General features: G+C 47.1%; 21 protein-coding genes and 1 non-coding gene across 22 annotated transcripts; 11 read left to right on the forward strand and 11 right to left on the reverse strand.

Moving 5' to 3' along the window:
- Positions 1 to 70: 70 nt before the first annotated feature.
- ECU06_0240 (uncharacterized protein) lies at positions 71 to 904 on the reverse strand (the record flags this gene model as incomplete). Its single annotated transcript, NM_001041402.1, has 1 exon — positions 71 to 904. The coding sequence occupies one exon, from the start codon at positions 902 to 904 to the stop codon at positions 71 to 73; it is 834 nt and encodes a 277-aa protein (NP_585780.1).
- Positions 905 to 1,764: 860 nt separating this feature from the next.
- On the reverse strand, positions 1,765 to 2,952 carry ECU06_0250 (uncharacterized protein; the record flags this gene model as incomplete). The annotated part of the gene is made up of 1 exon (NM_001041403.1): positions 1,765 to 2,952. The coding sequence occupies one exon, from the start codon at positions 2,950 to 2,952 to the stop codon at positions 1,765 to 1,767; it is 1,188 nt and encodes a 395-aa protein (NP_585781.1).
- A 327-nt stretch (positions 2,953 to 3,279) lies between these two features.
- Positions 3,280 to 3,918, forward strand: ECU06_0260 (uncharacterized protein; the record flags this gene model as incomplete). The annotated part of the gene is made up of 1 exon (NM_001041404.1): positions 3,280 to 3,918. The coding sequence occupies one exon, from the start codon at positions 3,280 to 3,282 to the stop codon at positions 3,916 to 3,918; it is 639 nt and encodes a 212-aa protein (NP_585782.1).
- A 23-nt stretch (positions 3,919 to 3,941) lies between these two features.
- Positions 3,942 to 4,313, reverse strand: ECU06_0270 (uncharacterized protein; the record flags this gene model as incomplete). Its single annotated transcript, NM_001041405.1, has 1 exon — positions 3,942 to 4,313. One exon carries the CDS (start codon positions 4,311 to 4,313, stop codon positions 3,942 to 3,944), a length of 372 nt encoding a protein of 123 aa, NP_585783.1.
- Positions 4,314 to 4,381: 68 nt separating this feature from the next.
- On the reverse strand, positions 4,382 to 7,006 carry ECU06_0280 (uncharacterized protein; the record flags this gene model as incomplete). The annotated part of the gene is made up of 1 exon (NM_001041406.1): positions 4,382 to 7,006. One exon carries the CDS (start codon positions 7,004 to 7,006, stop codon positions 4,382 to 4,384), a length of 2,625 nt encoding a protein of 874 aa, NP_585784.1.
- Positions 7,007 to 7,173: 167 nt separating this feature from the next.
- On the forward strand, positions 7,174 to 7,275 carry ECU06_0285 (uncharacterized protein; the record flags this gene model as incomplete). Its single annotated transcript, NM_001415649.1, has 1 exon — positions 7,174 to 7,275. The coding sequence occupies one exon, from the start codon at positions 7,174 to 7,176 to the stop codon at positions 7,273 to 7,275; it is 102 nt and encodes a 33-aa protein (NP_001402586.1).
- A 135-nt stretch (positions 7,276 to 7,410) lies between these two features.
- Positions 7,411 to 8,121, forward strand: ECU06_0290 (uncharacterized protein; the record flags this gene model as incomplete). Its single annotated transcript, NM_001041407.1, has 1 exon — positions 7,411 to 8,121. One exon carries the CDS (start codon positions 7,411 to 7,413, stop codon positions 8,119 to 8,121), a length of 711 nt encoding a protein of 236 aa, NP_585785.1.
- Positions 8,122 to 8,184: 63 nt separating this feature from the next.
- Positions 8,185 to 9,771, forward strand: ECU06_0300 (uncharacterized protein; the record flags this gene model as incomplete). The annotated part of the gene is made up of 1 exon (NM_001041408.1): positions 8,185 to 9,771. One exon carries the CDS (start codon positions 8,185 to 8,187, stop codon positions 9,769 to 9,771), a length of 1,587 nt encoding a protein of 528 aa, NP_585786.1.
- A 138-nt stretch (positions 9,772 to 9,909) lies between these two features.
- On the forward strand, positions 9,910 to 11,079 carry ECU06_0310 (uncharacterized protein; the record flags this gene model as incomplete). The annotated part of the gene is made up of 1 exon (NM_001041409.1): positions 9,910 to 11,079. The coding sequence occupies one exon, from the start codon at positions 9,910 to 9,912 to the stop codon at positions 11,077 to 11,079; it is 1,170 nt and encodes a 389-aa protein (NP_585787.1).
- A 48-nt stretch (positions 11,080 to 11,127) lies between these two features.
- ECU06_0320 (DNA-directed RNA polymerase core subunit RPB10) lies at positions 11,128 to 11,346 on the reverse strand (the record flags this gene model as incomplete). The annotated part of the gene is made up of 1 exon (NM_001041410.1): positions 11,128 to 11,346. The coding sequence occupies one exon, from the start codon at positions 11,344 to 11,346 to the stop codon at positions 11,128 to 11,130; it is 219 nt and encodes a 72-aa protein (NP_585788.1).
- A 65-nt stretch (positions 11,347 to 11,411) lies between these two features.
- On the forward strand, positions 11,412 to 11,828 carry ECU06_0330 (uncharacterized protein; the record flags this gene model as incomplete). The annotated part of the gene is made up of 1 exon (NM_001041411.2): positions 11,412 to 11,828. One exon carries the CDS (start codon positions 11,412 to 11,414, stop codon positions 11,826 to 11,828), a length of 417 nt encoding a protein of 138 aa, NP_585789.2.
- Positions 11,829 to 11,859: 31 nt separating this feature from the next.
- On the reverse strand, positions 11,860 to 13,950 carry ECU06_0340 (uncharacterized protein; the record flags this gene model as incomplete). The annotated part of the gene is made up of 1 exon (NM_001041412.1): positions 11,860 to 13,950. One exon carries the CDS (start codon positions 13,948 to 13,950, stop codon positions 11,860 to 11,862), a length of 2,091 nt encoding a protein of 696 aa, NP_585790.1.
- Positions 13,951 to 14,019: 69 nt separating this feature from the next.
- ECU06_0350 (transcription initiation factor IIE subunit beta) lies at positions 14,020 to 14,676 on the forward strand (the record flags this gene model as incomplete). The annotated part of the gene is made up of 1 exon (NM_001041413.2): positions 14,020 to 14,676. One exon carries the CDS (start codon positions 14,020 to 14,022, stop codon positions 14,674 to 14,676), a length of 657 nt encoding a protein of 218 aa, NP_585791.2.
- Positions 14,677 to 14,737: 61 nt separating this feature from the next.
- On the reverse strand, positions 14,738 to 15,418 carry ECU06_0360 (uncharacterized protein; the record flags this gene model as incomplete). Its single annotated transcript, NM_001041414.2, has 1 exon — positions 14,738 to 15,418. The coding sequence occupies one exon, from the start codon at positions 15,416 to 15,418 to the stop codon at positions 14,738 to 14,740; it is 681 nt and encodes a 226-aa protein (NP_585792.2).
- Positions 15,419 to 15,458: 40 nt separating this feature from the next.
- ECU06_0370i (uncharacterized protein) lies at positions 15,459 to 17,666 on the forward strand (the record flags this gene model as incomplete). Its single annotated transcript, NM_001041415.2, has 1 exon — positions 15,459 to 17,666. The coding sequence occupies one exon, from the start codon at positions 15,459 to 15,461 to the stop codon at positions 17,664 to 17,666; it is 2,208 nt and encodes a 735-aa protein (NP_585793.2).
- A 19-nt stretch (positions 17,667 to 17,685) lies between these two features.
- ECU06_0380 (zinc metallopeptidase) lies at positions 17,686 to 19,347 on the reverse strand (the record flags this gene model as incomplete). The annotated part of the gene is made up of 1 exon (NM_001041416.1): positions 17,686 to 19,347. The coding sequence occupies one exon, from the start codon at positions 19,345 to 19,347 to the stop codon at positions 17,686 to 17,688; it is 1,662 nt and encodes a 553-aa protein (NP_585794.1).
- A 93-nt stretch (positions 19,348 to 19,440) lies between these two features.
- On the forward strand, positions 19,441 to 20,097 carry ECU06_0390 (uncharacterized protein; the record flags this gene model as incomplete). Its single annotated transcript, NM_001041417.1, has 1 exon — positions 19,441 to 20,097. The coding sequence occupies one exon, from the start codon at positions 19,441 to 19,443 to the stop codon at positions 20,095 to 20,097; it is 657 nt and encodes a 218-aa protein (NP_585795.1).
- Positions 20,098 to 20,147: 50 nt separating this feature from the next.
- On the forward strand, positions 20,148 to 20,741 carry ECU06_0400 (uncharacterized protein; the record flags this gene model as incomplete). Its single annotated transcript, NM_001041418.1, has 1 exon — positions 20,148 to 20,741. One exon carries the CDS (start codon positions 20,148 to 20,150, stop codon positions 20,739 to 20,741), a length of 594 nt encoding a protein of 197 aa, NP_585796.1.
- A 67-nt stretch (positions 20,742 to 20,808) lies between these two features.
- ECU06_0405 lies at positions 20,809 to 20,879 on the reverse strand. Its single transcript has one exon. It is a non-coding gene; the product is annotated as a tRNA-Gly (tRNA).
- A 103-nt stretch (positions 20,880 to 20,982) lies between these two features.
- Positions 20,983 to 21,690, reverse strand: ECU06_0410 (uncharacterized protein; the record flags this gene model as incomplete). Its single annotated transcript, NM_001041419.1, has 1 exon — positions 20,983 to 21,690. One exon carries the CDS (start codon positions 21,688 to 21,690, stop codon positions 20,983 to 20,985), a length of 708 nt encoding a protein of 235 aa, NP_585797.1.
- A 46-nt stretch (positions 21,691 to 21,736) lies between these two features.
- On the forward strand, positions 21,737 to 22,003 carry ECU06_0415 (uncharacterized protein; the record flags this gene model as incomplete). The annotated part of the gene is made up of 1 exon (NM_001415653.1): positions 21,737 to 22,003. One exon carries the CDS (start codon positions 21,737 to 21,739, stop codon positions 22,001 to 22,003), a length of 267 nt encoding a protein of 88 aa, NP_001402497.1.
- Positions 22,004 to 22,036: 33 nt separating this feature from the next.
- On the reverse strand, positions 22,037 to 24,370 carry ECU06_0420 (uncharacterized protein; the record flags this gene model as incomplete). Its single annotated transcript, NM_001041420.1, has 1 exon — positions 22,037 to 24,370. One exon carries the CDS (start codon positions 24,368 to 24,370, stop codon positions 22,037 to 22,039), a length of 2,334 nt encoding a protein of 777 aa, NP_585798.1.
- Between the last annotated feature and the right edge of the window lie 27 nt (positions 24,371 to 24,397).

Raw genomic sequence — 24,397 nt, forward strand, 5'->3', positions numbered from 1 at the left:
CACGAAATGTTCCCAAAGTCTTTCACAAAAGCACTTGAAGATTCAATCCAGGGAGATTTTAATTTAAAAATTACTCTAGACCCTCGCCGTCCGCAGAAGGTTGCTGTACTTCCGCATCCTCAGCAGTGCCCTCGCCATCAGAGTCCTGGCTTGCACTTTTCTCCCCTTCCTTCGTGTCCTTGACTTCCTTCTTCTGTATGGCCTTGCTTATCAGAGCAGATGTTCCTTTAAGCTCGCACCCAAGATTACATTTCTCAGAAGTAGTTTCAACAGTCTTCTTGGGACCCTCACAAGGCTTGCAGTCCTCCTTGTTTTCCTGGGGGAACGTTCCTCTTGCTCCAACAAGCTGACCGATTTGGTTGAAATACATCTCTCTCTTCGGCTGAGGGAGATTCGCCATTATCTTGGACTTCTTCTTCTTTGGCTTAGTGATCGGCTGCAGCCCATAGTCGACATTGACAATTAGGGCAATTAGCTTGTCTCCTCTGTAGAGCGAGGTGCTGTTCTCCACATCTGAGATTCTGTACTTGCGCTTGTTCACCGCCTTATCGATTATTCCAGCGAGAATACACCTATCGGTACCTTGTACAGCTTTTTCTATGCACTGGCCTCCATCCTTTTGGCTAGGTCCTTTGCTAACTTCCTTGTTGAATGATTCTACAGCCTTTTCATTTGCCCTTTCAATCATCGCCTTTGTTGCCTCCGAGCTTCTTTTCTGGCACTCAATCATGTTCCTTCTCATTATTTCTGCACCCTCTAGTTTCTTGCTGGTGCATCCGTTAACCATGCCCATTTGCTGCTGTGGGGGAACGACATGGAGAGGTGCTGCGGGCTGTGGAACAACAGCTGAAGGATGGACCATCGTGGCGCTAACAACAGCAGTTATGGCGAGAAGTAACAACATCTTTGGTAGTGTGCAAAAGGCTTCTTTTATATTTTATTTTGCTGTGCATGTTTCAAAAGCCACAAATTACCTCCAGTCTTTCCTCTCTGTTAGAAATCTGCGGACTACTGGTTTCGACTTGACTCAGTGGGTAACAAATTATATCAGGTAATCCAAAACACCGCAATGTAACAAAGCCCCACCTGAAAGTGCACTTCAGGCCAAGATATAGCTGTGCATGGTATAAAGCCTGGAGACATCCATTGGCTATTTTCAAGGCAAGTTTACCGACTTCCTGAGGGGATGGAGTGTGTTGATTCAGTTGCAGCCTGGAGTGTCTTGTATATATTATGGATGCACCATCGATATCGCCACCTCCTCTGTTTTGCCTCCAAAGAAACAGCACCGGGATGGATGGAGAAGTTGTATGGATTGCTTTATATATTCTGAAAGAGGGTTAGCGCTTGTTCAGAAGCTTCATGCGGAAGAAGCTAGGAATTGCACCTGTTTGCTTTCCCCAACGGCAGAATAGAACAGGGCTACCTCATTCAGATCCTCCCAGTTGATAAACTAATGGTCTTGGGATCCCACACTTCTAAGGGAGCTTGAATTCGAGGCATTCTTCTCAGATTGGCTCGGGATATAAAACAGAAAGAATAAAATAATTTGAGAAGTTTAATACTGATTCAATCATGGTACTCCAAGGCTGCTAAATCCTCGGGGAATCCTGTTACCAAACTCCTGGCCACAGGAAGAACATCCGAATGTGTTCTTGGGCAGAAGAAGTGTTGGCATTTCACTTCAGCCCATAGACTCCTCCATCCCCATCCAACGTTCCAAAAGACCGAAGAAAAAGAAGATTAAACTCGTTTTATTTTAGCCTAGCAGCATTGGACAGCAGTGTTGCATGGAGAGTTAATTGCATTGTACATTCCTGGTCCAACAAGATACTCGCTGTTGCCTATAATAACCGTTGGTGTTGGTGTTGCACAGGCCTCCATGGCATACTGCGTGGCGGACTTCTCGGGTTTTTGCTCGCAGGATGTCCCCCCCGTCTTCTGTATGTCAACACAGGATCCCAGTGATCCGAGGTTTGGGCTGTATGCGGTAGAAGAAGGATACCCATTTCCACTAATGTTCATGGATGGCGGCATGACAGGGTTTGGAATCTGAGGGGCACAACACTGTCCACTAGACTGTCCCTGCTGTCCAGGAACTCCGGATGTTCCAGGCATACCTTGATCCTGACACAAAGTGGCTCCTGGGAGAAGGGTGCCAGAAAGGACCTGTTGCTGCCCAGGAGTGCTAGGCGTGGCCTGTCCCTGACACAAAGTGACTCCTGGGGGAAGAGTGCCAGAAAGGACCTGTTGCTGCCCAGGAGTGCTAGGCGTGGCCTGTCCCTGACACAAAGTGACCCCTGGGGGAAGAGTGCCAGAAAGGATCTGTTGCTGTCCAGGAGTGCTAGGCATGGCCTGTCCCTGACACAAAGTGGCTCCTGGGGGAAGAGTGCCAGAAAGGATCTGTTGCTGTCCAGGAATACCGGATGTTCCATTGTTGTAGTAGCCTGGAACTGCCTGGTGGTGAGCAACGACAGGAACAACTGGCACAACAGATGGAGACTGTGCAGACTCCACAGTCACCGGTACGGCAGGAGTGGTGGAGATCACTGACAAAGGCTGTTGCTGCTCTGGGGTTTCACAAGGCCCTGACCCTGGTGTCGTCCCTGATGTTGTTCCTGGTGCGTCGCAGTGCTTCAATACGGCAATCTTGCATGTTCCTACATCTTCTGCAGGAGCCGATGGAGATGTCTCATTCTCGCTAGTTTTCCCCGGAGTCACTGGAGATGTGGGTGCAGCGGGAGAAGGAGAATATGTGTCCTGTGAACCGCTTGCACAGTTTGCTATGGTTCCCGGGGTGCTGGGGATCAGCACATACGACGGCTGCTGAGCCATACCCTGTTGTCCCGGAGTTAGGCCATATGCATTGCTGCACAGTGCGGTTGCTGAATAGACATTCTCCAACTTCATCAGGGCAATAGAGGCAGAGAGGATCTTAGAAATACCTTTCATCTTAAACTCTGCGTTTTCGGAGGTATTTATACTTTTATTTCAAACTCCGTGGTTTCAATGTCTCCAATCGATATCTACGATTTGCACAGAGAGTTTCATCTCTGTTTCCATTCTGAGGGTTGAAAGTCCTGGAGGAATAATTGGATCTTGGTGAAACAGCTGAAAGGGACGATGACATGGATGAGAACCCACAAATGGCCTTACTTTCCATCCAAGACACCTCCGGAACCTCCTGTGCACTGGGTAGGCGACACCCCTGAAGAATACGAGCCGGCCTGTCCGCCCAGGATATATAACAAATGAACATCAATTTTTTAATCCCAAGGTATGAGGCATCTGAATTCGGAGATTGACGGCTCAGAGAACAAGAGAGAGGGACTAAAGTACATAACACAGGCCGTGTTTCAGGTGCTTAGAGAGAATGGAGCCTGCACATACTCGTTTATATGCAAGAACATTGTGTTTCCCAACACCGAAACATTGAATAGGAGGATCTACGACGTCCTGAATGTGATGAAGGCAGTGAGACTGGTTGACAAGAAAGGTAAAAGATATTTCCTGGTGGACGACAGCAACGACGTCAGCAAGCGGAGGGAGGAGGCAAAAAAGCTTATGGAAATGAAGAAGGTATTCAAATTTATTGTAAACAGAAACTCCAGCGCAGAGGATACGCATCTTGAAAGGCTGTACCTACCGTTCATGGTCATAAGCACAAGCAAAAAGGCAGACATCCACTGTGAAACCAACGAAGAGAGGAGCTTCTTTGTGTTCAAGTCCAACAAGCCTCTGAAGGTCAATGAGGATCTGGATATACTGCGCGAGATATACGAAAATGCACATGCCGGAGAGAAGGCCGCGGACTTTTCGATAGTGGATAGGCTTGGTGGCGAGAAGTTCGAGTGTTTTGGGGAAAACAACAATCTGAGAGGGGAACTCGACTCGGATCCATTCTTCTTTAGTTTCTAGGCCCCTTGCATGTTGATGCACACCTAACCCTCGAACATAAGATGTGGTTTGAATTTCGAGCACTGAATGGGCATTTCTGGAGAGTGGAACGGATTTCTTGTCACGTATTGGCAGTAGTGAGAGTAAATTCTCTCGAAGAGGGCATCTACCGGCCTATCCGCAACAAAGACAAATGATGTGCCTGTAGTTGTTCTGAAGATGGTAATGACTCTATTCCTAAAGTAAACGACCAGCCTTGGTACAGGTCCATCTATCGTTTTCGTCAATATCACACTTACTGAATATAAGGAGCTTGTTAATATTAAAAGACTGTTTATCTCCGTCTCTCCTTCCCTTTCATATTTGAAGACCATTCCTCCTGATTTGTTTATTATGAAAAACTGCTCTACAGCCATAGGGAGGCCATGGGTGGAAAGTTAAATCCTTCATGGCCAGTAACCCGAGAGAGGATAGAGAAAGCGCTTTACTTGAACTCAAACAATGGAGTGCCAGGATCTGCTCTGGGGCTAACGCAAACAATAACCTCGAGGCCGGTGTTGTTCTCGATGTAATATTTGTGTGCCTTCAAGACCTCGTACTCGTTGAACTTCACCGAGTAGTTTTCCGGGTGATTAAGATAGTCCATCGAAAATAAAATGCCCTTTTTCTCGGGAATTCCAAACTCCTTCAAGACTTCCCTGACGGCATCTATAATCTTTGGTACAAACTGAGACTCGCCCGTTTTCATCTCTTCAGAAACGTTGATGTTTAAAACCTTGCACTCGCAGGCAATCTGATCTATGATGCTCATGCACTTCCTTTTCCATTCAGAATACTCGACTCCAACCAATATCTCGACGACTTCACACCTCTTCTTCCTCCTCTTCTGCGCCACTAGCCTCTTTAGGGTATTCTTAAGGTAAGAAACCCCGTCAATCTCTGCTGTGTCAGATAGAAATGGAACGGGGAGAGAAAAGTTCGAGTAGAAGTATGTCTCAATCAGATACCGTGCTAGCGAAGGTATGATGGGGTACAGCAACTGGGTCATGGCTTTACAAAGTAGGAACAAAATTTCGTTGTTAGTTCCCCCCAGTATGTGGTACATCTCTTTTGCATGTACCATCTCGTAAAACCCATACTTCACCACATCCCTGTATGTCATGTCCTCATGTGCACGGGTGGCGTGTGCAACATTCATAGAGATTGTCTGCATAAGAAACCTGTCTGCAAATCCCATTTCGCCGTATCCCTTCATGAGGTCTAGGATGCAGGGATTAAGACTCCTGCCGGTACACAGCTCCTCAATCATCTTTACATATGAATAAAGCTTAAGAACAAAGGCATTCGCATTCGATTCCACAAAATTTGCGTCTTCGTTTCCATCTCCACACACAGCCAGGCACATTCTTGTCGAGCTCACCCCAAACTTGTCTAAGGACTCGTCGACAGTCATGTAGTTCCCCGAGCTCTTACTCATCTTTTCCGAATTTAGCATAAGATGTCCATTTGTAAACATCCGCTTTGGCCAGTGTTTCTCCTCAAACAAAGCCACGTGATTGAACAAGAAGAAAATAAGATGGTTCTTCAACAGGTCTTTTCCACCGACACGAAGATCAATGGGATAGAAGTAGTTGAATGATTCTCTGCAGTTGCTTAGAATCTCCTCATAGGGAGCAAGATCTTCCGTTATGCTTCGATTAAGAAAAATATAGTTCCACACATCGTCAGAAAGTCTGTTGGATGGAAACAGCTCGTCTTTCCCCTCCAAGTCTCTGTACAGAAAGTGCTTGAAGGTGTACATTGCCATATAAATAGTGCTATCGCTGAGAGAGTCGATAAGATATTCACTGTCCCAAGGAATCCTTGTTCCCAGTCCAAAAGATCTAGAAAACCCCCACTTTCCTATCCATTCCAACCCATCTTCCAAAATCGCTCTTGTGTCGTCAGTGCAGACTAGATTTTCAATACATCTTTTGACCTTTTTTTTCCACTCCGGATCGCAGTAGTTTATATACCACTGGTCCGTCAGAGCAACAATGCATTTTCCTCCAGACCTGCTTATAACCTCCTCTTCCGGTTCATAGAACTTCAGTAGATCCTTTGTCTCTGCAAGCTGGGTCTCAGTGCTTTCAACCTTGCTGATAAGTTCGATTTCATTCTTGATGTATTCTGCCAGAGAGGGGTCTTTCTTGTCCTGCGTCCCCTTGACAACACAGGGCACATCCTTTTCAATGGCATCGCATACCACCTCCTTTCCAAACCCCGAAAACCGCCTTCCCCCAAAGAAATCTCCCTTAACAGATTCCCTTACACATATTCCAGAAGCCTGCGCATCCACATTCTCAAAGACATCTTTTTCTGCAAAATACTTCTCGTTGCAGTACTCAAACCCTATGAAGTCACACCGACTTCCAACAACCGCTTTGGATGGAACACATCCCTGCTTGATCCTTGCAAGAAGAATCCCCTCGGAAAACCTCAGCTTGCACAGAACCACCCCGACCGGCTTCACATTCTCTCCCTTTCTGCGGTCATGGTCCAAGCACGGCTGCTTGTCAACTGGACAGAATATGGAGTGCCTCTTCCCAAAGGACAAATGGCCCAACTCATTCAGTCTATTGAACTGCCACTTAATGAATGAGTCGTAGTACTTATTGATGTCCGTGGTGATGAAGGACCTTCTCCAGTCTATATTGCCATGAAACCTCTTCAGAGACCTTTCGCATAGACCCGGAAATGTCCTTACCCAATGGACGGGGTCTGTAAACGGCTTGACATCATCGAATCCAAGATCCTCTATGATCTTCTTTACGGAAAGATCGACCTTCTCTCCAGACAGCTCCTCCGCAAGCTTCTTTGCTGATGCACTTATTGGCATTCCTGTGCAATGGAATGAGAACGGGAACAGCACATTATAGCCCTGCAGCTCCTTGTAATAGCTGAAAAAATCTGCCTTCGATATGGAAAACAGGTGCCCAAGATGCAGCCTTCCATTCATATAGGGATATGTAAAGGTTACAAAGAACTTCCTCTTTTCGGAAACATCCGAGATTGTGTCTCTCTCAACTTCAAGCATACTCAAGTACCTCAACTTGGATCTCTCTTCCATCTAGGGGCTTGCTAAAAAATTGCTAATACCTTTTTGCAGGGCCTTTCTGAGCATTATGCGCAGGGTATTCCGGCTTTTAATTAATTAGAATCTCTTTGATGAATAGTCTTCGCCATTTTCTCCTTTTGTGTCACATGGTATTAATTAGCAAGCCCGGCGGCCCACATATGTTTTATACTGCGCTGTTCGTAAATGTTCTGATATACCACAGTCTGTGGCGGAACCTCCTCCGGCATCTATTCAACAAGACATCCTACTCCATAGGCTAGAGGAAGACATCAAGACAGACATAGAAGAAAAAGTCGGACCTAATATATAATTTTTGGGCCTCAACACCGTGCATCGGCCATCTCCAAGACGGCTTGGGAATCCTCACATAAATAAAGCTTTTTTAGCCCATAGACATGGACGACTGTTACTTCTTTCTCTACTCCTCCTGCAAATTCAAAGACAGATGCACATATAGACACAACGAGAGCTGCAGAAACAACTTGATTACATGTAGAAACTGGGTGTCTAAGATTCCATGCAGCGACGACTGCCCTTACCGCCACTCGAAGTTTCATCTCAAGAAGAATAGGCGCGAGGAGATGTGCTACTGGGAGGATAAGCCCAGTGGATGCACCAAGGATAGATGCGAGTACAGACATGCGAATCCTCTGAAGGACGCATGGAAGGGTATGCCTCTGCCTGGAGAAATGGAAAGGTCTGGACCCAGCACCTCTGCACCCCCAGTATCTGATCTGCATGCCCCTGAGGATACTAGACTGAAGGATTACGAGGAGGTGATGGACGCTCAAGATCAGATTACGGAACCCAGAGCTGATGGACCTTTCGCTGATGCAGAGCCCATGGAAGAGGCGGTAACGGAAAGATTGGATACAAAGGAAAACTCCGGCTTAGTGGACAAAAAGAAAGGCGAAGGTACAGATGACCGTAAAAAGATAGAGTCGCATGGCAATGTTCTGGAAAAGTATCCTGTTGAGGATGCACAGAAACTCCAAAACAAAAGGGTCAAGGCTGAGAAGCCTCCCTCTAGTATAAGTGGAGCAGGTGTGGATCTGGAAGATCTTGACAAGGAGATTGAGGAGCTGGACAGCATTTTGATGAAATAGACAATTTTCTGCCCAATTGTTTGTGTTTATAGAAATAAATACATGGTTATATAAACAATATCAATGGATGTCTCTGCGAGAGAGAGCTTCTCGTACGACGAAAGCCTCCTTGATCGAAGAGCTCTCAAGAATTTTCTAATACTGGATGAAATTCTGAAACGATTTCCCAAGAAGAGTGGTGTTGAGTGTGTCTTTTGTGAAGAAAGCACAAAGATCCACAACCTCCATGATATGTTTAGAGCATATGCATGTGCTGTTTCATGTCTTGCCCATCACACAGAGTCTGTTGGTGTCGCCGATCTTCTGGTTTTTTTCGAGGTTGAAGATTTTGTCATGAGAAAGGCAAGAGGAAGAGAGATGTGGAGCGTCAGGGATGTTTTAGAATTCAGGAGAGACACAAAGGAGATGTATGAGGAGGCTCTAAGAGATCAGCTGGTGGCGGTATTCAAGACACACTTTATGGAGAAGTCTATCAAGATTAACTGCGAGCAGGATGTTGAGTCGATAACATATAAATACTACAAACTGGTGGATGACGGCGAAAAGACGGGACTTGAAATGAGAAGCTTGGAGCTTGTTCTAATTCTACTGTTCAAGAGAGACGAGTTGATTAGGTTTTTCAGGGTTTTTTGGCCGAATAGAAAGAGCTATGCAGTTTTCAAGCTTGCATTGATACTCAGCATGAGGCTGGAGTCTCATGTCTCGACCGAGAGACTTCTAAAGGAGTTTGAGGGCTTTCCATTTGAAGAAGATAGCCTGTTTCCATATAATGGAGATGTTGACAGCCTGCACGAGATCAATGAGATGCTAGAAAACTCCGAGCCAGACATTGGCGAATGGTTTAGGATGCAACAGGAAAAGATGTATTGGATGGAATGCGTGAGGATGTGGGCAGCAAACAGGGAGAGTGATCCCGGCACAATGGACAACTCGATGATAGAGCTCTGTATTAAAAACAAGCGCTACGAGGATGGATGGCTAATATACAAGAACGACATGAAAAGTACTAATGTAGGTATTGTCAAAGCCTGCATTCTTTGCATTAAGGGGCTAAAAAGCAGCAACGGAAGTTGTGTGTGGGAGAGCAGGACTGCCGAGGTGATTGATAATGCTGTGTTTTCCGGAGATCTCAAGTCGTTGCATGCCTTGATAAACGAAATTGTTTCCAAACTTTGGGAGATCCCAGCTGTCCAGAGAGTTTTTGTCCTCGGAAGATTTTCAAAGGCGGCTGATTGCATGTGTAAGGATGAGGACTTGATTGCAGAACTTCTCAAGGGACTTCAGGCGCTGTGCACTGAGTGCAGAGATTCCGAGACGCGAGATCTATGTGTAAGGTACTCTGAGATGGTCTATGACGAGTGGAAAAAGGCTAAGAAGAAGTTTCTGTTCTTCAAGAAGCAAAGCCACCACGGCTTGCAGATACGCAGTAGCATGCTTGGAATTTACGGAGCCACGAAAGACTGCAAAAAATTCTATAATGTTTACCAGGATCTTATGAAATCAAATACCGAGCTGAGCAGAGAGCTATGTACAAAGCTGGAGAGCCTCCACATCCGGGATTGCGAGGAATGCATCTTAAGGAGAAGGCAGCTTACTGTAAATGGAAACAGGAAGGCCCCGCCCGTCTTTAATTTTCTGAATAAACCTTAATGCGTGCACTGATCTTTCGAAGACCTGCACTCCCTTGCTTGATGGCGCGGGCAAACAGGACCTATGTTTCTTTGCAGCTGCATCTTTATTCCGTTTGTGGCAGATGAGCAGCAAAAACTGCATTGACGACCACCCTGGATGATAGGGGATTTCAAGGTGATAAAGAGATGCAGCACAACAAATGCAAGGGTTTCGACACTTGAGCTAAACGGTACATCCCTGGAACTTCCTATATTCATGCCTGTGGGAACTTATGGAGCGATGAAGGGCATCCGTGTCTCTGATCTCGAGGAGAGCATGATTCTGACAAATACATACCATCTTAGAGAGCTGGGAAAAAACATCAAGGAATTTATGAAGTACAACAGGGGAATGCTGACCGACTCTGGAGGATTCCAGATTGGAAGCCTACCTGATGTTGTTGTCACCGAGGACGGAGTAAGGTTTGGAGATAGCCTGTTTACGCCGGAAGACAGCATGAACATACAGATGATGCTGGGAGCTGACATTATCATGCAGCTCGACGATGTTGTGAATCCGTGTGACACAAGGGAGAAGATAGAAATTGCAATGAGAAGGTCTATCAGATGGATGGATAGGTGTATCATGGCGGTTAACGACTGCAGGGTGGACGAGCCTAGCAAAAAGGTCAAGAGAAGCATGGATGTTCCGCAGATAAGGCTTGACGCGGAGAGCAGGCAGATACTGTTTCCTATAATCCAGGGGGGTCTTGACGAGGGGCTGAGGGCGGAAAGCATCGCAGAGATCCTCAAGAGATCCCCAAAAGGCCTTGCAATAGGAGGCCTCAGCGGGGGAGAAGAAAAGTCCGAGTTTGCAAGGATTGTCCACTTCTGCACAAAGAGCCTTCCGCCGGACATCCCGAGATACCTGATGGGTGTAGGATATCCCGAAGACATTGTGGTGTGTGTTGCATTAGGAAGTGATATGTCCGACTGTGTGTATCCAACAAGAACGGCCAGGTTTGGAAAGGGGCTTTCTGACTCAGGTGATGTCTGCTTCACCTCGAAGCTCAAAAGCGACAAAAGAAAGATAGACGAAACCTGCGGCTGCTATACATGTTCCAAGTACTCAAGAGCATTTCTGTTTGCACTCAAGGGAACCACCAATTTCTGCATGCTTCTTACGATCCACAACCTGTACTACATGAGGAGCCTCACAAGGAGAATCAGAGAGTCCATAACGGAGGATAGATACCCCGAGTTTATTAAGAACTTTATGGCAAGTCGATTCAAGGAGGTGCCCGCATGGATCCGAACAGCACTGGGAAATGTCGGTGTCGAGATCTAAGAGTCCGTCTGTATGGGCCCTTCATGCAACTAATAAACACAAGTCTGGTCAGCTTCTCTGCGTAAAGTCCTTGACGATATCGAATTTCAAGAGTTTGTCTACAATGTCCACATGCCCCAGAAACATTCTTCTGCAGCATATTCTCCTCATTCCCAGCTCATCCAGCGCCTCTGCCTTCCCCTTGTCTATCTTCAAAAGCTCCTGATACGGCTCCCACTTGCTAGAGATCTCCTTCCCGCAAGTAAAGCATCTAATTGGAATAATCATTTTGCTGAGGGTGCCGTTTTCGATGCTAAATGCAGTCAGATAATTGTGCCTGCCTCCACCCCGAGATGTGGATAAAGCTCAAGGACAAGGAGACAGGGAGCCCATACTTTTACAACACGGAGACGGCCGAGCGAACAGAAAAAAGGCCAAACGAAGGCTTTAGGCTGTACCACATACTGATAAAGCATGAGAAGTCAAGAAAGCCTGTGGATATGAGCATCGACGAGGCATTCTCCAGAATAAAGGCAATACATGAGGATTTAAGGGCAAAGGCTGGCGACAAGAACTTCAGGGAGCTCTTCAAAGAAGCTGCAATTAAGCATTCGCAATGCTCATCTGCAAAAAGAGGTGGTGACCTGGGATTTGTGTGTGGAAATGAAATGATGAAAGAGTTTGAAAAGCCTGCATTTTCACTTGGAAGGGGGGAAATGTCAGGGCCTGTGTCTACGCCCTCAGGGTTCCATATAATTTATCGAAGATGAGCCGTAAATAACAACCCTGCATTTATTTAATTTAAGGCTGCCTTATCAACACCCTCCCCATGTCTCTAGCCACCAGCTTTTCTTGCTTGCACATGTAGTCGATAGCTTTCTTACACACCCACTCGTCCTTTCCGCCAAGCTTCCTGATAAGGTCGCTGTACCTTATCGACCCCCCTATTGGCACAAGCAGTCTTATTCTGCTGCATATCTCCTCGATGTGGTTGATCACATCGGGGCGAACCATTCCTTCAAGCATATGCCCCTGAGAGACTGCGTTCATTGTACTTACTTTAAAGAGCCTTATCGCCTCTTCCACGTGCTTTTCGGTGACAATTTGACTCAGCTCCATCTTTGCAAGTGACTCGCCTATCCGTATTATTGCTTCCAGCTGCCTCACCGTTATTGGGATTGCATTCCGCTTCAGGGTGCTTTGCTCGAGCTGTCTGACCTCTTTCCTGGTGTTGACATAGTATCTTGACAGCTGCTTCGATGCTGCTTCAGAAAGTGTTGGAAACACCTTGCTCCTGGCATACTGGACATATCTTTTGATCGTGTGGATTGGAATGATGTCTGGGGATCTGTCGCTTCCGGAGATTTGCTCTTCTTGGTCATCGTGCAGTCCATTCTGGCATTCATTATCTTCTCTGGCCTTGTTTTGGTGGACAGAAAGCACATGCTTTGCAAGAATAATGTCGTTAGGTCCATGCTTGTCTTTCAGTATAAATATGCAATCAAACCTCGACAGGATGGTGGCTCCAAACTCGATGTTTTCGTCAGGCGTCTTGTAGTCATCATACCTTCCAAAAACAGGGTTTGCTGCTGCGAGTATGCTCGTCCTGGTGTTCAGCATGGTTGTTATCCCAGCCTTTGCTATTGATATTGTCTGCTGCTCCATGGCCTCGTGGATGGCAACTCTGTCATGCTCGTCCATCTTGTCGAACTCATCGATGCAACATATCCCGTTGTCTGCAAGCACCAGTGCGCCGCCCTCAAGATAAAACTCTCCACCACTATCTCTTATAACGCTTGCCGTCAGCCCTGCTGCGGAACTTCCCTTTCCGCTGGTATAGACACCCACGGGAGACACTAGCTCCATGAACTTCAGAAGCTGGGACTTGGCCATTCCTGGATCTCCCAGAAGAAGAACATTGATATCTCCCCTTAAGGTGACCTTGTCTTCAAGCACTCTCCTGGTTCCTCCGAACAGCATGCAGGCAAGAGCCCTCTTCACATCCTCGTGCCCATACACAGAAGGTGCAATAGACCTAGAGATCCTCTCATAAATATCTGCCTTGCTGAGTTTTTTGAAGCTTTCCTCCTCTTCTTCAGTAAACATCTTTGAAGTCTTGAGGCTCCTATCCTCAAGGCCCACCACCTTCACAATCGGGAGAGAGCTGTCTCTGATCATTCTCATGCAGTAAATCCCAGTAATAACAACCTTGGACCCAGGAATCAGTCTATTGACCATCTTCTTCTCCAGAACCAGGCTGAAGTGCCTGGGAGTTTCTCCGACGGGGATGTCTTCAAAAAACTCCTGGATCTTCACATACTGCACATCTATCACCTGGCTTTTCTCGGGTATGACGATGTAGGGATCAGGTGGACATTCAGTCTTATCACACATCCTTGGAATCATGTCCATTACCTCCTTGCTGCTGAGGCAATTTCTACAGACAAGGAAAAGCGTCCTTGGTTTTGTGATAACAGAGGATGCAGAAACAACTATTCCCTGGATCTTCACTATTTTGTTTGTTTTCGATGCATTTATCTCTCTAATGGGTATGCACCTGCCATCGGAGACCAGGCAGAGCTGAAACCCCTGCACTCCCTTTACGTTGTATCTGTCCGCTACTGCCTCCTCAAACCATTCGATTGCCCTTTCAGGCCTTCTAGACAGCTCCCGGGAGAGAAGGTCCGAGTACTGGTAGATGTGCTCCAGCTTGACTGTCAGAGAAAAGTTGTCCTGGTTGATGTTTGACGAGAGAACATGGGAATACTCCTTATGCGTTGTTTTGAACAGCTCGATGAATCGGATAAACTCGTTCTTGACAGTCTCCCGGTTCACGACGGGGTCGTTAGTCACCAGGTCGATGCTCGTAACCCTATGCTCATCCCATGTCATTTTGAGGTGGGCTTATCTCTGCACAATTCAACTCTTTGGATTAAAACATCTCTTGCACGGATCCCAAGGATGGACCGTGACCGCATCGACTCAATCGACAGGGGGGTCCAGAGACACACAAACACCTACATACACGCCGTAATCAGCCTCTTGAAGCAGCACGACAGACCGCTGTCCTTCGAGGAGATTAAAGACAAGACAAGGATCGATCTCCACAACAACTATGTGCTCTTGCAGTCAATCAAGAGGAATCCAAGGATAGTTGCGACACACAGCACTTTGATGTTTAAGCCTTTATACTCGATAAGAAGTGTGGAGGACATGAGGAAGGTGGTGAGGGGGCTGGGTGGAGAAGAAGGCCTAGAGATGAGCAAGCTGATGGACTCGCCCGTCAATGTCGTGCCCTTTGTCGAGGAGCTGAAGAAGAGCAACGAAATAATTATACTCAATGACATAGATGGCTCCGAAGTAGTGTTTTGGAACGACACACAAGAAAGCCCTGTTGACCCGCAGATAAAGAGCTTGTGGAACCAGGTTAGGATTACTACTTACCATGACCTTATAAGAGAGCTCAATACCGCAGGGCTTAAGACAGAAAAGGTCGAAAATGTCAAGAAGAGGCCTACAATCAAGATTAAAAAGGATAGACGAAGCAGGAGGAAGATTAGGATCACCAACACACATGTGAAAGGACTGGATCTCAGTGGAGTGCAGGACGAGAGATGACTACTTCGAGATATGGGTTGCTTGCATCGGAACACATTTTATTAAATCGGTTGACATCCTCCTAAATCGTTGTCTTGTATTCCAGCCCATCCACGCTGTACAGATGGCAGTCTCGCAGCAAGACGTCGATGTTCTCCCTGACTTCGCTCTCTGAATACTTAGATGAAAGCATCTTGATGACCACATTAATGTGGAGCCCGTTTTCGTCTTGGTTCCTCCTGTAACACTCCAGTATGTCCTCCTGGATCCTGTCGAGCTTTGCACCATCGTTCTTGACCTCTTCCCTTTGGAGCTGTCTTGTATAGAACAGGTGCTGGTAGATGCAACTTAGGAAGTGGTAGGTAACAAAGTTTGAGTCTTCCACCGCGGACAGATGTGATGCAGACACGCTCCTTTTGCCGTTGAATGTTCTGAGCGATCCGTTGACCTTGAGAAGGTTTTGCTCCTCAAGCACCTTGCACTGCTCCTCTTCGTAGGAATTCCCTGGCCAGAATGTACAGTCTACGCTGCCTGTTCCGTCCTCCAAAACAAACATCGATCCTGTCGCTGATGTTTTTGACGAGACAACCCAGCCAATGATCTGTACATTTGTGACTTCTGCAGAGTCAACCAGGTGCGTTGAGGATGTCTCATCGAAGTCGCAGCTGCCGATTTGCTTGATCGTAAGCGCCCTTAGTGTCTTTACTCCAAGGAGCTCTCTTTTCGGAGAGCTCTGGATGTATCCGCCTTCGCTCCTGTCCATGGGTGTAGGATTTCCGGTACCAAAAATTTGCCCTCTTGTGATGAAGAATAACGAGTCTGATCTCTTCAAGAGATACAGAGTCGCCAACCAGATGGCCTCTGGCATCCCGCTGATGGTCAGAGATGCCAACGGCACTGTCCACATAACATCGGCAACGGATACAAGCTATATAGTATATGATGTACGGAAGATGAATGTTCTCTTCTGCGGGCCTATGTTCAACAGGATTCACTGTGTGCACCAGAGGAAAGACGCTGTTTATGTTGGATCGTACCGGGACGTGTATGTCACCACGCGGGGAGATGTGGTCCGGTGCTTTACTCTCCCGACGGGTCCAGCCCAGTCCAATAAGAGGGTTAGAGTATCTGAGGAGACCATGGAGGGTGTGATTAGGCAGATACTTGGATTTGGAGAAACAATCTTGATCCTAACGCAGAACGAGCTGTTTGTCACTGAGGATCTAAGCGAGATATACAAGGTTGAGCACGACGGGATCGAGAGGCTGTTCCATCCGCACACATATATCAACAAGGTTGTCAAGGTTCTCAAGGGAGGAAGAATGGTGCTGTTCAACGTGTCTTCCAGAAGGGAGATATATGTATATAGGGCTTTTGAAGCCATGATAACAGCGATTGAGCAGAGCCCTGTGGTTGATGTAGTTGGAATAGGTCTGGAGAATGGAACTGTACACATATTCAACCTGCGAACTGACAAAATATTGTTTTCGTTCAAGGTCGATGGGAGGGTGAGCGAGCTCAGCTTTGGGGGGAACTATCTCATGGCGATATCCAGGAAGGGGATGTTCATATTTGACTTGGACGGGAAGAAAAAGATAGTGGCCGTCGAGAACTCGGCCGGTGGGCCTAATGGGAGAGAAGAATGTCCTGGGCGGGAGGTCCTGAGCGGAAGATTCCTGGATGGGAAATCTCTTGTTGTGTCCACGAAAGACTCTCTAACCGTCTACGAGATACAGGGATACACCCTCGAGCTGATTAAGAGGAGGAGAACGTACAACGACAAGATAATTGGGATGGAGTTTATAGATGAGAAGAACGTGCTTTTGTTTGGACCTCGAAATGTGTTTAGCATGAATATGTACAAGGACGAACAGAACTTCATGTTCAAGTTCAAGGGCGATGTCGAGATGATGGACGTCAACAAAAACATCGTGTGCTTCGGAAAGAGGCGCCTCTATGCCCTCAATTTCTCAGAGAAGAACTCGAGGTTTGTTCTGGATAAGAACATCAACTGCCTGGCCGTATACAAGGACTTTTGCTGCTTCGGAAAGGACACCATTACTCTGATGAACCTCAAATCGAAGCTTGTCCACAGCAGGTTTGATGTGAGCGAGGAATTGGTTGATTTGGCGATGGATTTCACAAGAATAGTTGCAGCTACGGCATCTGGGATACATATGTACACAACTAAGGGAGAGCTGGTCTCGAAGCACGAGCAGAAGGGAATAGTTTCTATCAGGCTAGTGGAGAGCTTTGTTATTATCTGTACCCTGACCCAGATTCTATTCTATGACGATGGGGTTTCGAGGATATTTAAGATGGGAGATGAGATAACGGACTACAGCGTGTCCAGCGATTCGAAGTGGATAGCCATTTTATGCAAGCAGAAGGTGTTTCTCTACGACATCTTAACCATGACTCTTCTTGATATGCTTGGATTGGATGACGAGGCAAAGTTTATCAGATTCTCCCCCAACCTCGACTTTCTTCTAGTGGTATCCAGGGACAACGACCTGGTTCTATTCTCCAATAAGAGCAACTTCCAGTCGTCTGTAAAGCCTGAAGAGGTTACTCTGAATTTTTCTGAGTTTGAAGAGAGGAACGACGCACTGGAGACTGTATGGAAGCGCAAGAGAGTAAGCCTGCACTCGGAGCTCCTTCTCTTGAGGGGACTGAAGAGTAAGCCCGAGGACACTAGAGCCGAAGATTCCAGCCTACCAGAGCCGTCGCTGGAAATGCTGGAGAAGCTGCTGGATGAAGACTGGATAAAAGGCCTGAGTAAAGAGGAAGCTCTACGAGTCATGGATCTCATTATCCCTCACATCTCCACGTCCATGGACGTTGTCCAAAGGATCCTATTTAGCTTACTGAGGTACAAGTCCCATCTTCTAGAACCCGAGGACATTCAGATTTTTAATGAAAGATTCAGTAGAGAATGGGACGACTTCGAGGAAAATGCACTGAAGGCCATGGGCTATCTTGAAATTGAGGCCGATGGGCTGCTTCAATAGAGCGCTTACCTCTAGATCTCTATCTGTCTGATGCAATGAATCTGGACACAACTAATAAACAAATTGGTATAGCCATCAGCAGGATCATATGTCCCTTCTTTGTAGCTGCTGAATTGCTGTCTCTTTGGTTCCAGAAGTCAGGCAGCATTATCGGGGAGGAAAGAGAAGTAAAGACAGGGAGGCATACATCATACTGGTCAAGACACCAGAGTCTTCCGTCTCTAGACAAGCACTTTGGGCTAGAAAATCTCCCAACCCTTTCACACATCAAGGCTTCGGTCTGCAGTATTCCCTTTTTACAGATACCTTCGGAGGCAGATCTGGCACCATCGGAGACATATCTTACCCTACATGCGGGAGACTTTCCATCACAGTAGCTTTCTCTCTCGCAATCCATCTTGTGAATGTTTGAGGTCCTTCCCCTGCACACTGTGTTTTTTGGGAGCAGCCCACAGTCTTTACAGCATCTTCCATTTCTGTCATCGCACTGTGCCCAGGCTCTCAGTTTGCATTTACTGGTGCAGCAGACAGAACCGTTTGGAAGCCCTGCATCACATTCCTTCTTGCCATCCATGATACCGTTTCCACATGTGTCTATCTCGCCAAATTTGGATTCGTTTCTTGAGATGAAGCTCTCTATTTTCTCTATACTCTCGTGGCTAAGAGCAGCGCTTTCCTCCTTCTCCAACGGACTCTCCTCCTCTCTCATCAAGCACCTTCCACCCTCCTCGTGCTCTGCTCCAAGAGCATGTGCTATTTCGTGCGCCAGCACCTTTCCCTTGTAGAAGTACGAGTCCGGCTCCGAGACCTTAATGATTCCAAATCTCTTGGCTGCAGAGCCCATTCCTCCAACAAACGTCAATCCGTTTATCTTTATGCTGGACGTTTGAAGAAGAAGAACCAAGTTCGACTTTTCCAGAAGCATCTCCACCCCTGCATTTCCGTGGACTGTCCCAAGCATTCTGCTGAGAGTCCTCAGCATCTCAATGCTGTCAACCTTCTCAACATACTCTGGATCAAAGGTATTGGTCCTTATCATGTCCAGCTCCTGCTGCTTACTAAAAAGCTCGTGGGCCAATGGTCTGTCCACGGCGTTAAGTATGCCATTCAGCGACAGCTCTATCCCACGAATGTTCCATTTATTCTTCTCAAACACATCCTTTGCGTTCCTGAATATCTCCACAGTGTCAAGGTTGATGTCCGGCCCCATCTCTTGGACTCTGTCGAAGTCATTGATTAGAAACACTTTGATGACTCTTGTGACGTTTCCCTCCTCATCGTGCCCTTCGCCGCCTTCCTCTGTGTCCATGGGAGCATGCCTCAAGTCCTCGATTCTGACCTTTCCAGCCCCAGCTGATCTAATTTGATACACAGTCCCTGCAGATACAAATAATCCATGAATGGAGTTGCAGAAGGATGCCGATCCATAGCATTTCTCCTCACCTAGGCATGCGATTGAAAAGTCGCAGAGGTTCTGCCTCATAAGCACCCCTCCGATCTTGAGAGATGAGTCACTCAGTCTAAGCCTGAATTTCCTCCCAAACGCCATAAACGCCATGACAAAATCAGAGGACGATGGAATGCTTTCCACCGGGATGGCCTTACCATCCGGGTCAGTGAACGCCATGTCCACTTCTTCTGCTCTTCCAGACACAAGAGCAAGCACCGCAAACAAAAGCATATTGTTTATTGGCTTCCTAACAACAAGAGATATAAAACATCCAGGGCCCAACAGCCAACTTCTCCAGATCTTGGTGCGCCGGTGCTCCCCTTGATGATCGTGAAAAATTTGGTGAAAGCAGGAGAAAGGTTTGATAACAGAAAAATCGAAGAGGCTCGGAGGCTTGAGGTGGAGAGGATATCAAACTCCTGCCTTGTAACCATGGGGGCGTCCCAGCTGCTAACTGTGTTTCAGAAAAGTACATCGAGGCCATACATCGACAGGCCGCACGAAGGAATAGTGAGCTTTAGTGTGTCCACGGGGGCAAAGAAATACGAGAGGCTGGTCAACTTCCTGCACAAGGTGTATATCAAGCAGAAGAGTATCGATCTTGAGAGTCTATGCATTAGACTAAATGAGGAAGTCGTGCTTATTCACATAGATCTGCGAGTTTTATCTGGAGACGGAAGTATCTACAGCCTTGCGATCAGCGGTGTAAACTCCGTGCTGGAAGCACTTGGGGTTCGAATGAACTATGTGCCCCAATGCTTCTTCTACTGCTCGATTGGTGGCGTGGTTGTTACGGATCCCTCTGAGGATGAGCAGAACAAAGGAGATTGGAGCTGCGTTGTTATAATGAAGTCGCCTAAGGAGGTTGTTCTTCTTGAGAAGATGGGAAGGGAGTGCTCGGTAGAAGCGGTGCTTGAAACGGTCTACAAATCAGCTAAGGACTCTGTCGTGGAAGTTCCTGGAATTGAAGGAGAAGAATGATCCTTGGAGTGTTTGATGGTTATAATTCCTCATGCTGAAAGTCCCTTCGAATGGGGTTTCATTTCCAAGGTGCAGAGTCCATCATCTCGGCTGACGGAGAGACTGTTGTAAAGAAGCGTGCAAGAAAGGCCTACAGGATAGAGGCGCTTGACCTAAAGATAATAAACGGCAGAACAAAGCGGGAGGCGAAAATCCTGAGGAAGCTTGAGGCGCTAGGAATACCAGCTCCGAGACTGATAAGCACATATGGAGACACTATTGTGATGGAGAAGGTCGAAGGGACTGTTCTAAAGGAAATGATTGACAGCTCCGACAACCCCGGGGCTCTCTTTCGTGACCTAGGGGCCCTTGTCTCAAGGCTCCATATTGCGGACATCATCCACGGAGATCTAACAACATCGAACTTTATACACGGAAGCAAAATATATGCAATCGACTTTGGTCTGTCATACATATCTCGAAAAGACGAGGACAAGGCTGTTGATTTGTATGTTTTTGAAAAGGCTGTTGGATGTGCACATGATGCCAAGTTCCTGGAGGACTTCTACTGCGGGTATATGGGGGAGGGAAGCGAGAGCGTACTGAAGAAGCTGGGGACTGTCCGCCTGAGGGGTAGGAAAAGAGAAGCCATGGCATTTGGATGAAGACACCTGCTGGCGAACATTAAATCTAGGTTTACAAAGTGCTCTAAAAACTGTACAGGGAACAAAATGCATCATCCGAGAATCGAACTCGGGTCGGCCAGATGGCAACCGGCCATTATACCACTAAACCAATGATGCTTGCAGCCTGAAACCCCCATGCTGTTCAAGCCCCATACATCGACACGCAGTTCACAAAGATCTAAAACTACTAAACAAAACACTATTCAATTTACATCTCTGGCTATTCAACATTTATTCCATGGCTCTTCATTATACTCACAAACTCCCTCCTAAGGCGCTCAACCACCCCTGCGTTCTCGTCAAGAACCCCATCAATGATCCCGTTGACTAAGAACATGACCCTATGTCTCTCGCACTCCCGAACAGAGCTCCTTTGTATCGATCTATTTCTATTCAGAATCTCACTTATGTCAGAAACAAGCTCAACCATGTCATACACCTGCCTTCTGCTGTTCTTCACAAACTCCTTTAATTCAGAGTAGAGCGATCCATTTCTTTCTGGCTCCTCAGAGCCTATTCTTTCCCGAAGTGAAAGGATAATCTTCTTTATCTCCTCATTCTCTCTCCTGAGTTCAACTATTTCCTCTTTCTCAGTGCTTTTAAGCGCCTCAATCGTTTCCTCCAGCCTTCTTATCTTCGACTCATAGAAGTGAATTCTGTCCTGAGGTACCTCGCCGTCTCCATCCATGCCTTTGGATTCGCAGACAAGGCCCCCTCGGATCTTCTCGTACCGTATAAATATCCCATGCCTGTCTTTGCAGTGAAAGTACTTTACTCCATTCACACTCCCATCATTAGCTCCCACGGGATCATCCAGCTCCAGCCCTATCCACTTCCCGTCCTTAGACTTTATCTTTCCGATATACCTCACAGTCCCCTTGAACTTGTCTCCAAGCGTCAATCTGTCGTTCACCGTCAGCAAAGACATTGGCCTCTGCACCCCTTAACTTGGCCCGAAAAAATACTCCTTCCCAATGGACGACGATGACTCCACCACCCTCTCCATCCCGGAGCTGGAGGAAATCCCAAGCATCGACCTTGGCGACCTGGATTCCCTGGTCTCGATGGAAAACGTGTCCGGAGACTCACCCAGTGAGGAGGTCGACAATGCCAACATTGCCAAGATACATGAGTACCTCGATAGGGACTTAGTAGATCAGGATTCCCTAATAGAAAAACTGAAGGCATTCGAGGAAAAGCTAGACAGCTATATGAACAGGCTTAAGGTGCACAGAACTTGAAACATCGCCACTTTAATAGGTAAAGTAGTAAAACTACCTCTTTTTCTTGAGTCTCTTCTTCGCCATCTCCTTGTAGTTATCATGTATGGTCTTTCTGATTCTCTGCTCTCTTTCCTTCTCTTTCTTCCCTATCTCTTCCTCCTTCGCTCGCTGGAGACTTTCCATCCTCTCCTTCTCCTCCTGGTCCTTTCTTATCCTTTCCTTCACAATGCGATCCTTTATCTCGTGCTTCTCCCTGCACTCAGGTGGAACAGGTAGCTCAATCCTTCTGCTGACAACAGCGATGCTTCTTTTGTCAAGAGGAAGCTTGCTTTCGATCTCCCGTGGAAGGCTGTAGTCCTCTTCAGCGCCATATCCCATTTCCTCGCTAGAAGAATCATTCTGTGGAGCGTAGCTATGAGTAAGCCCCAGCGACTCTCTTATCTCGTGCAGTCTTCGAAGCCCTCTCCACTTCCCCAACAGATTATCCACAGGAATAAAAATTCTGTGCACCTCAACAGGGACAAAGCACCTCAGTGTTATTATGTCACTCATCAGCATTTTCCCTTCAAAGACAGCCCTGTACTCACCGTTCTTCCCGTGCGGCCCCTTGACTTGGCCTCTAAGCCCGCTCACAGCTTTCAGTGATGCCCCCTCGAACTTCAGCACCTCGAGGTCAGAGGTAAACATATCACGGACAAACACCGTGTTCTGCACAATCTGCTTGGGATAGCCAACCAGCTTCAGCTTCTTCACTAGCTTTGCATCTCCATTAACATCCGTTATCGTCCCTAGCGCTAGAACCCTGAAGTCGCCCTTCTCGCTGTACACAGAAAACCCAGTCCCCGCCGGCACAACAGGTCCATAGAACGAGACGTTACAGTGCATAGACTCGGGAGTATACTTTATCATCCTGTTCCGCGTCGCATCTTTCATACTGAACACAGGAATGCTCTGGAATCTCCTCCACCCGACAGAAAAGATGGCTGGCTCATTTGTCTTCAGAATCTTCTTGTACCATTTGTACTTCTTAATCTTTCCCTGCACAATGTTCATTTCCTTCTCGGCCACAAGAAAGCCCCCAAGAACAATCACGTTGCTCTCATCAATAGATAATGGAATGTGGCTCGATAACCTAACCTTGACATACCTTCCGGGAATAACCACGCCGGGAACCATCGTCTCCTCGCTTCTCTTCATCTCCTCCTCAAGCCTTCTCTTTTCTCGCAGCAAGAAGTTGCCCTTTTCCTTTTCCTTCTCCTCATATCCTCTATTGAACTTCTCAATAAGCTCCTCCTCAGTCGTTGCATCCTTCTGAAATCTGCTCGATGTCATCTCCTTCAGCTCTTCAAAGTCAAGACTCGGCTCATCTTGCTCCTCAATGCACTCTTCTCCCCCTTCACTTTCATCGCTGTCCTTGTCCGAGGTGCTGCTCAGTTCATCCCTGCTAGTCTCCTCGGCAATGGCCTTCCCTCCCTTGAAAATCTTGATCTCCACCCCAGGGTCCATCTCAATCTTCATCTTATTCTCCTCTCCGGCATCTTTCTTCTTGATTCCTCCAATCCCAGACATTGGTGAATATAGAATCTTTGATCTCAGCGAAAGCCTGTTTTCTCCGTGACTAGGGACAGGGTCTATCAAAACCTCCACGTCGGCCATCCTGTTGTCTCCAATCCCAGGAATGTGGATCTCCATGTCCTTCCGAATCAGCCCTCCCCTTACATATCCATATACAAATGCATCGTCCACCCTGTCAACAATAACGTGAGGATGCATACACTTCCATTCAATCGGCCTATACTTCATCACTCCAACGGCCCTGCAGAGCTTCCCCAGGTCGGGGTCTGTATATCTTCCAAGCTCAACCTTTCCAACATGGAAAAACTTGATTCCAGGACATATCTCCTCCCATATCCTCTTCTTGATCGATTTCAGGTACTTCGGATTGCTGCGTCCGTCAACATTGGTTACAACACACAGCACCTTGGGCAGCCCATGGGATATCAGCAGGGTGAGAAACTCAAACGTCTCCATCTCCAGCCCACACGCCCCATTGATAGTAAGAATAACCAGATCGGATATCTTCGACACATCGACGAACTGGTGGATGTCGGACCTCGACTCAAAAAGCGTGATCCTCCTTGTTTTTGATGAGGACAGCGTCACAGGCCCCCTAGGCTCATCTATCAGTTGGTGCGTAAAATACTTCACCATCGACCGCATCAGTGTGCTCTTTCCACATCCAGAGGGCCCAACTATCGATATAAATGGCGGTGGAAGGTCCTTGTAAAACATGTTCTCAATCGGGACCCTTGCTATCTTCTCCTCGTGTAGTAGCTGCCCGATGGCCGCTCTGTTCGACTTCTTGGCGCCTACTTTTCCGTCCATAAACTAGGGTGGGTGCCAAATAATAAA

The sequence above is a fragment of the Encephalitozoon cuniculi genome, chromosome VI (genome assembly GCF_000091225.2).
Source record: "Encephalitozoon cuniculi GB-M1 chromosome VI, complete sequence".
NCBI lineage: Eukaryota > Fungi > Microsporidia > Unikaryonidae > Encephalitozoon > Encephalitozoon cuniculi.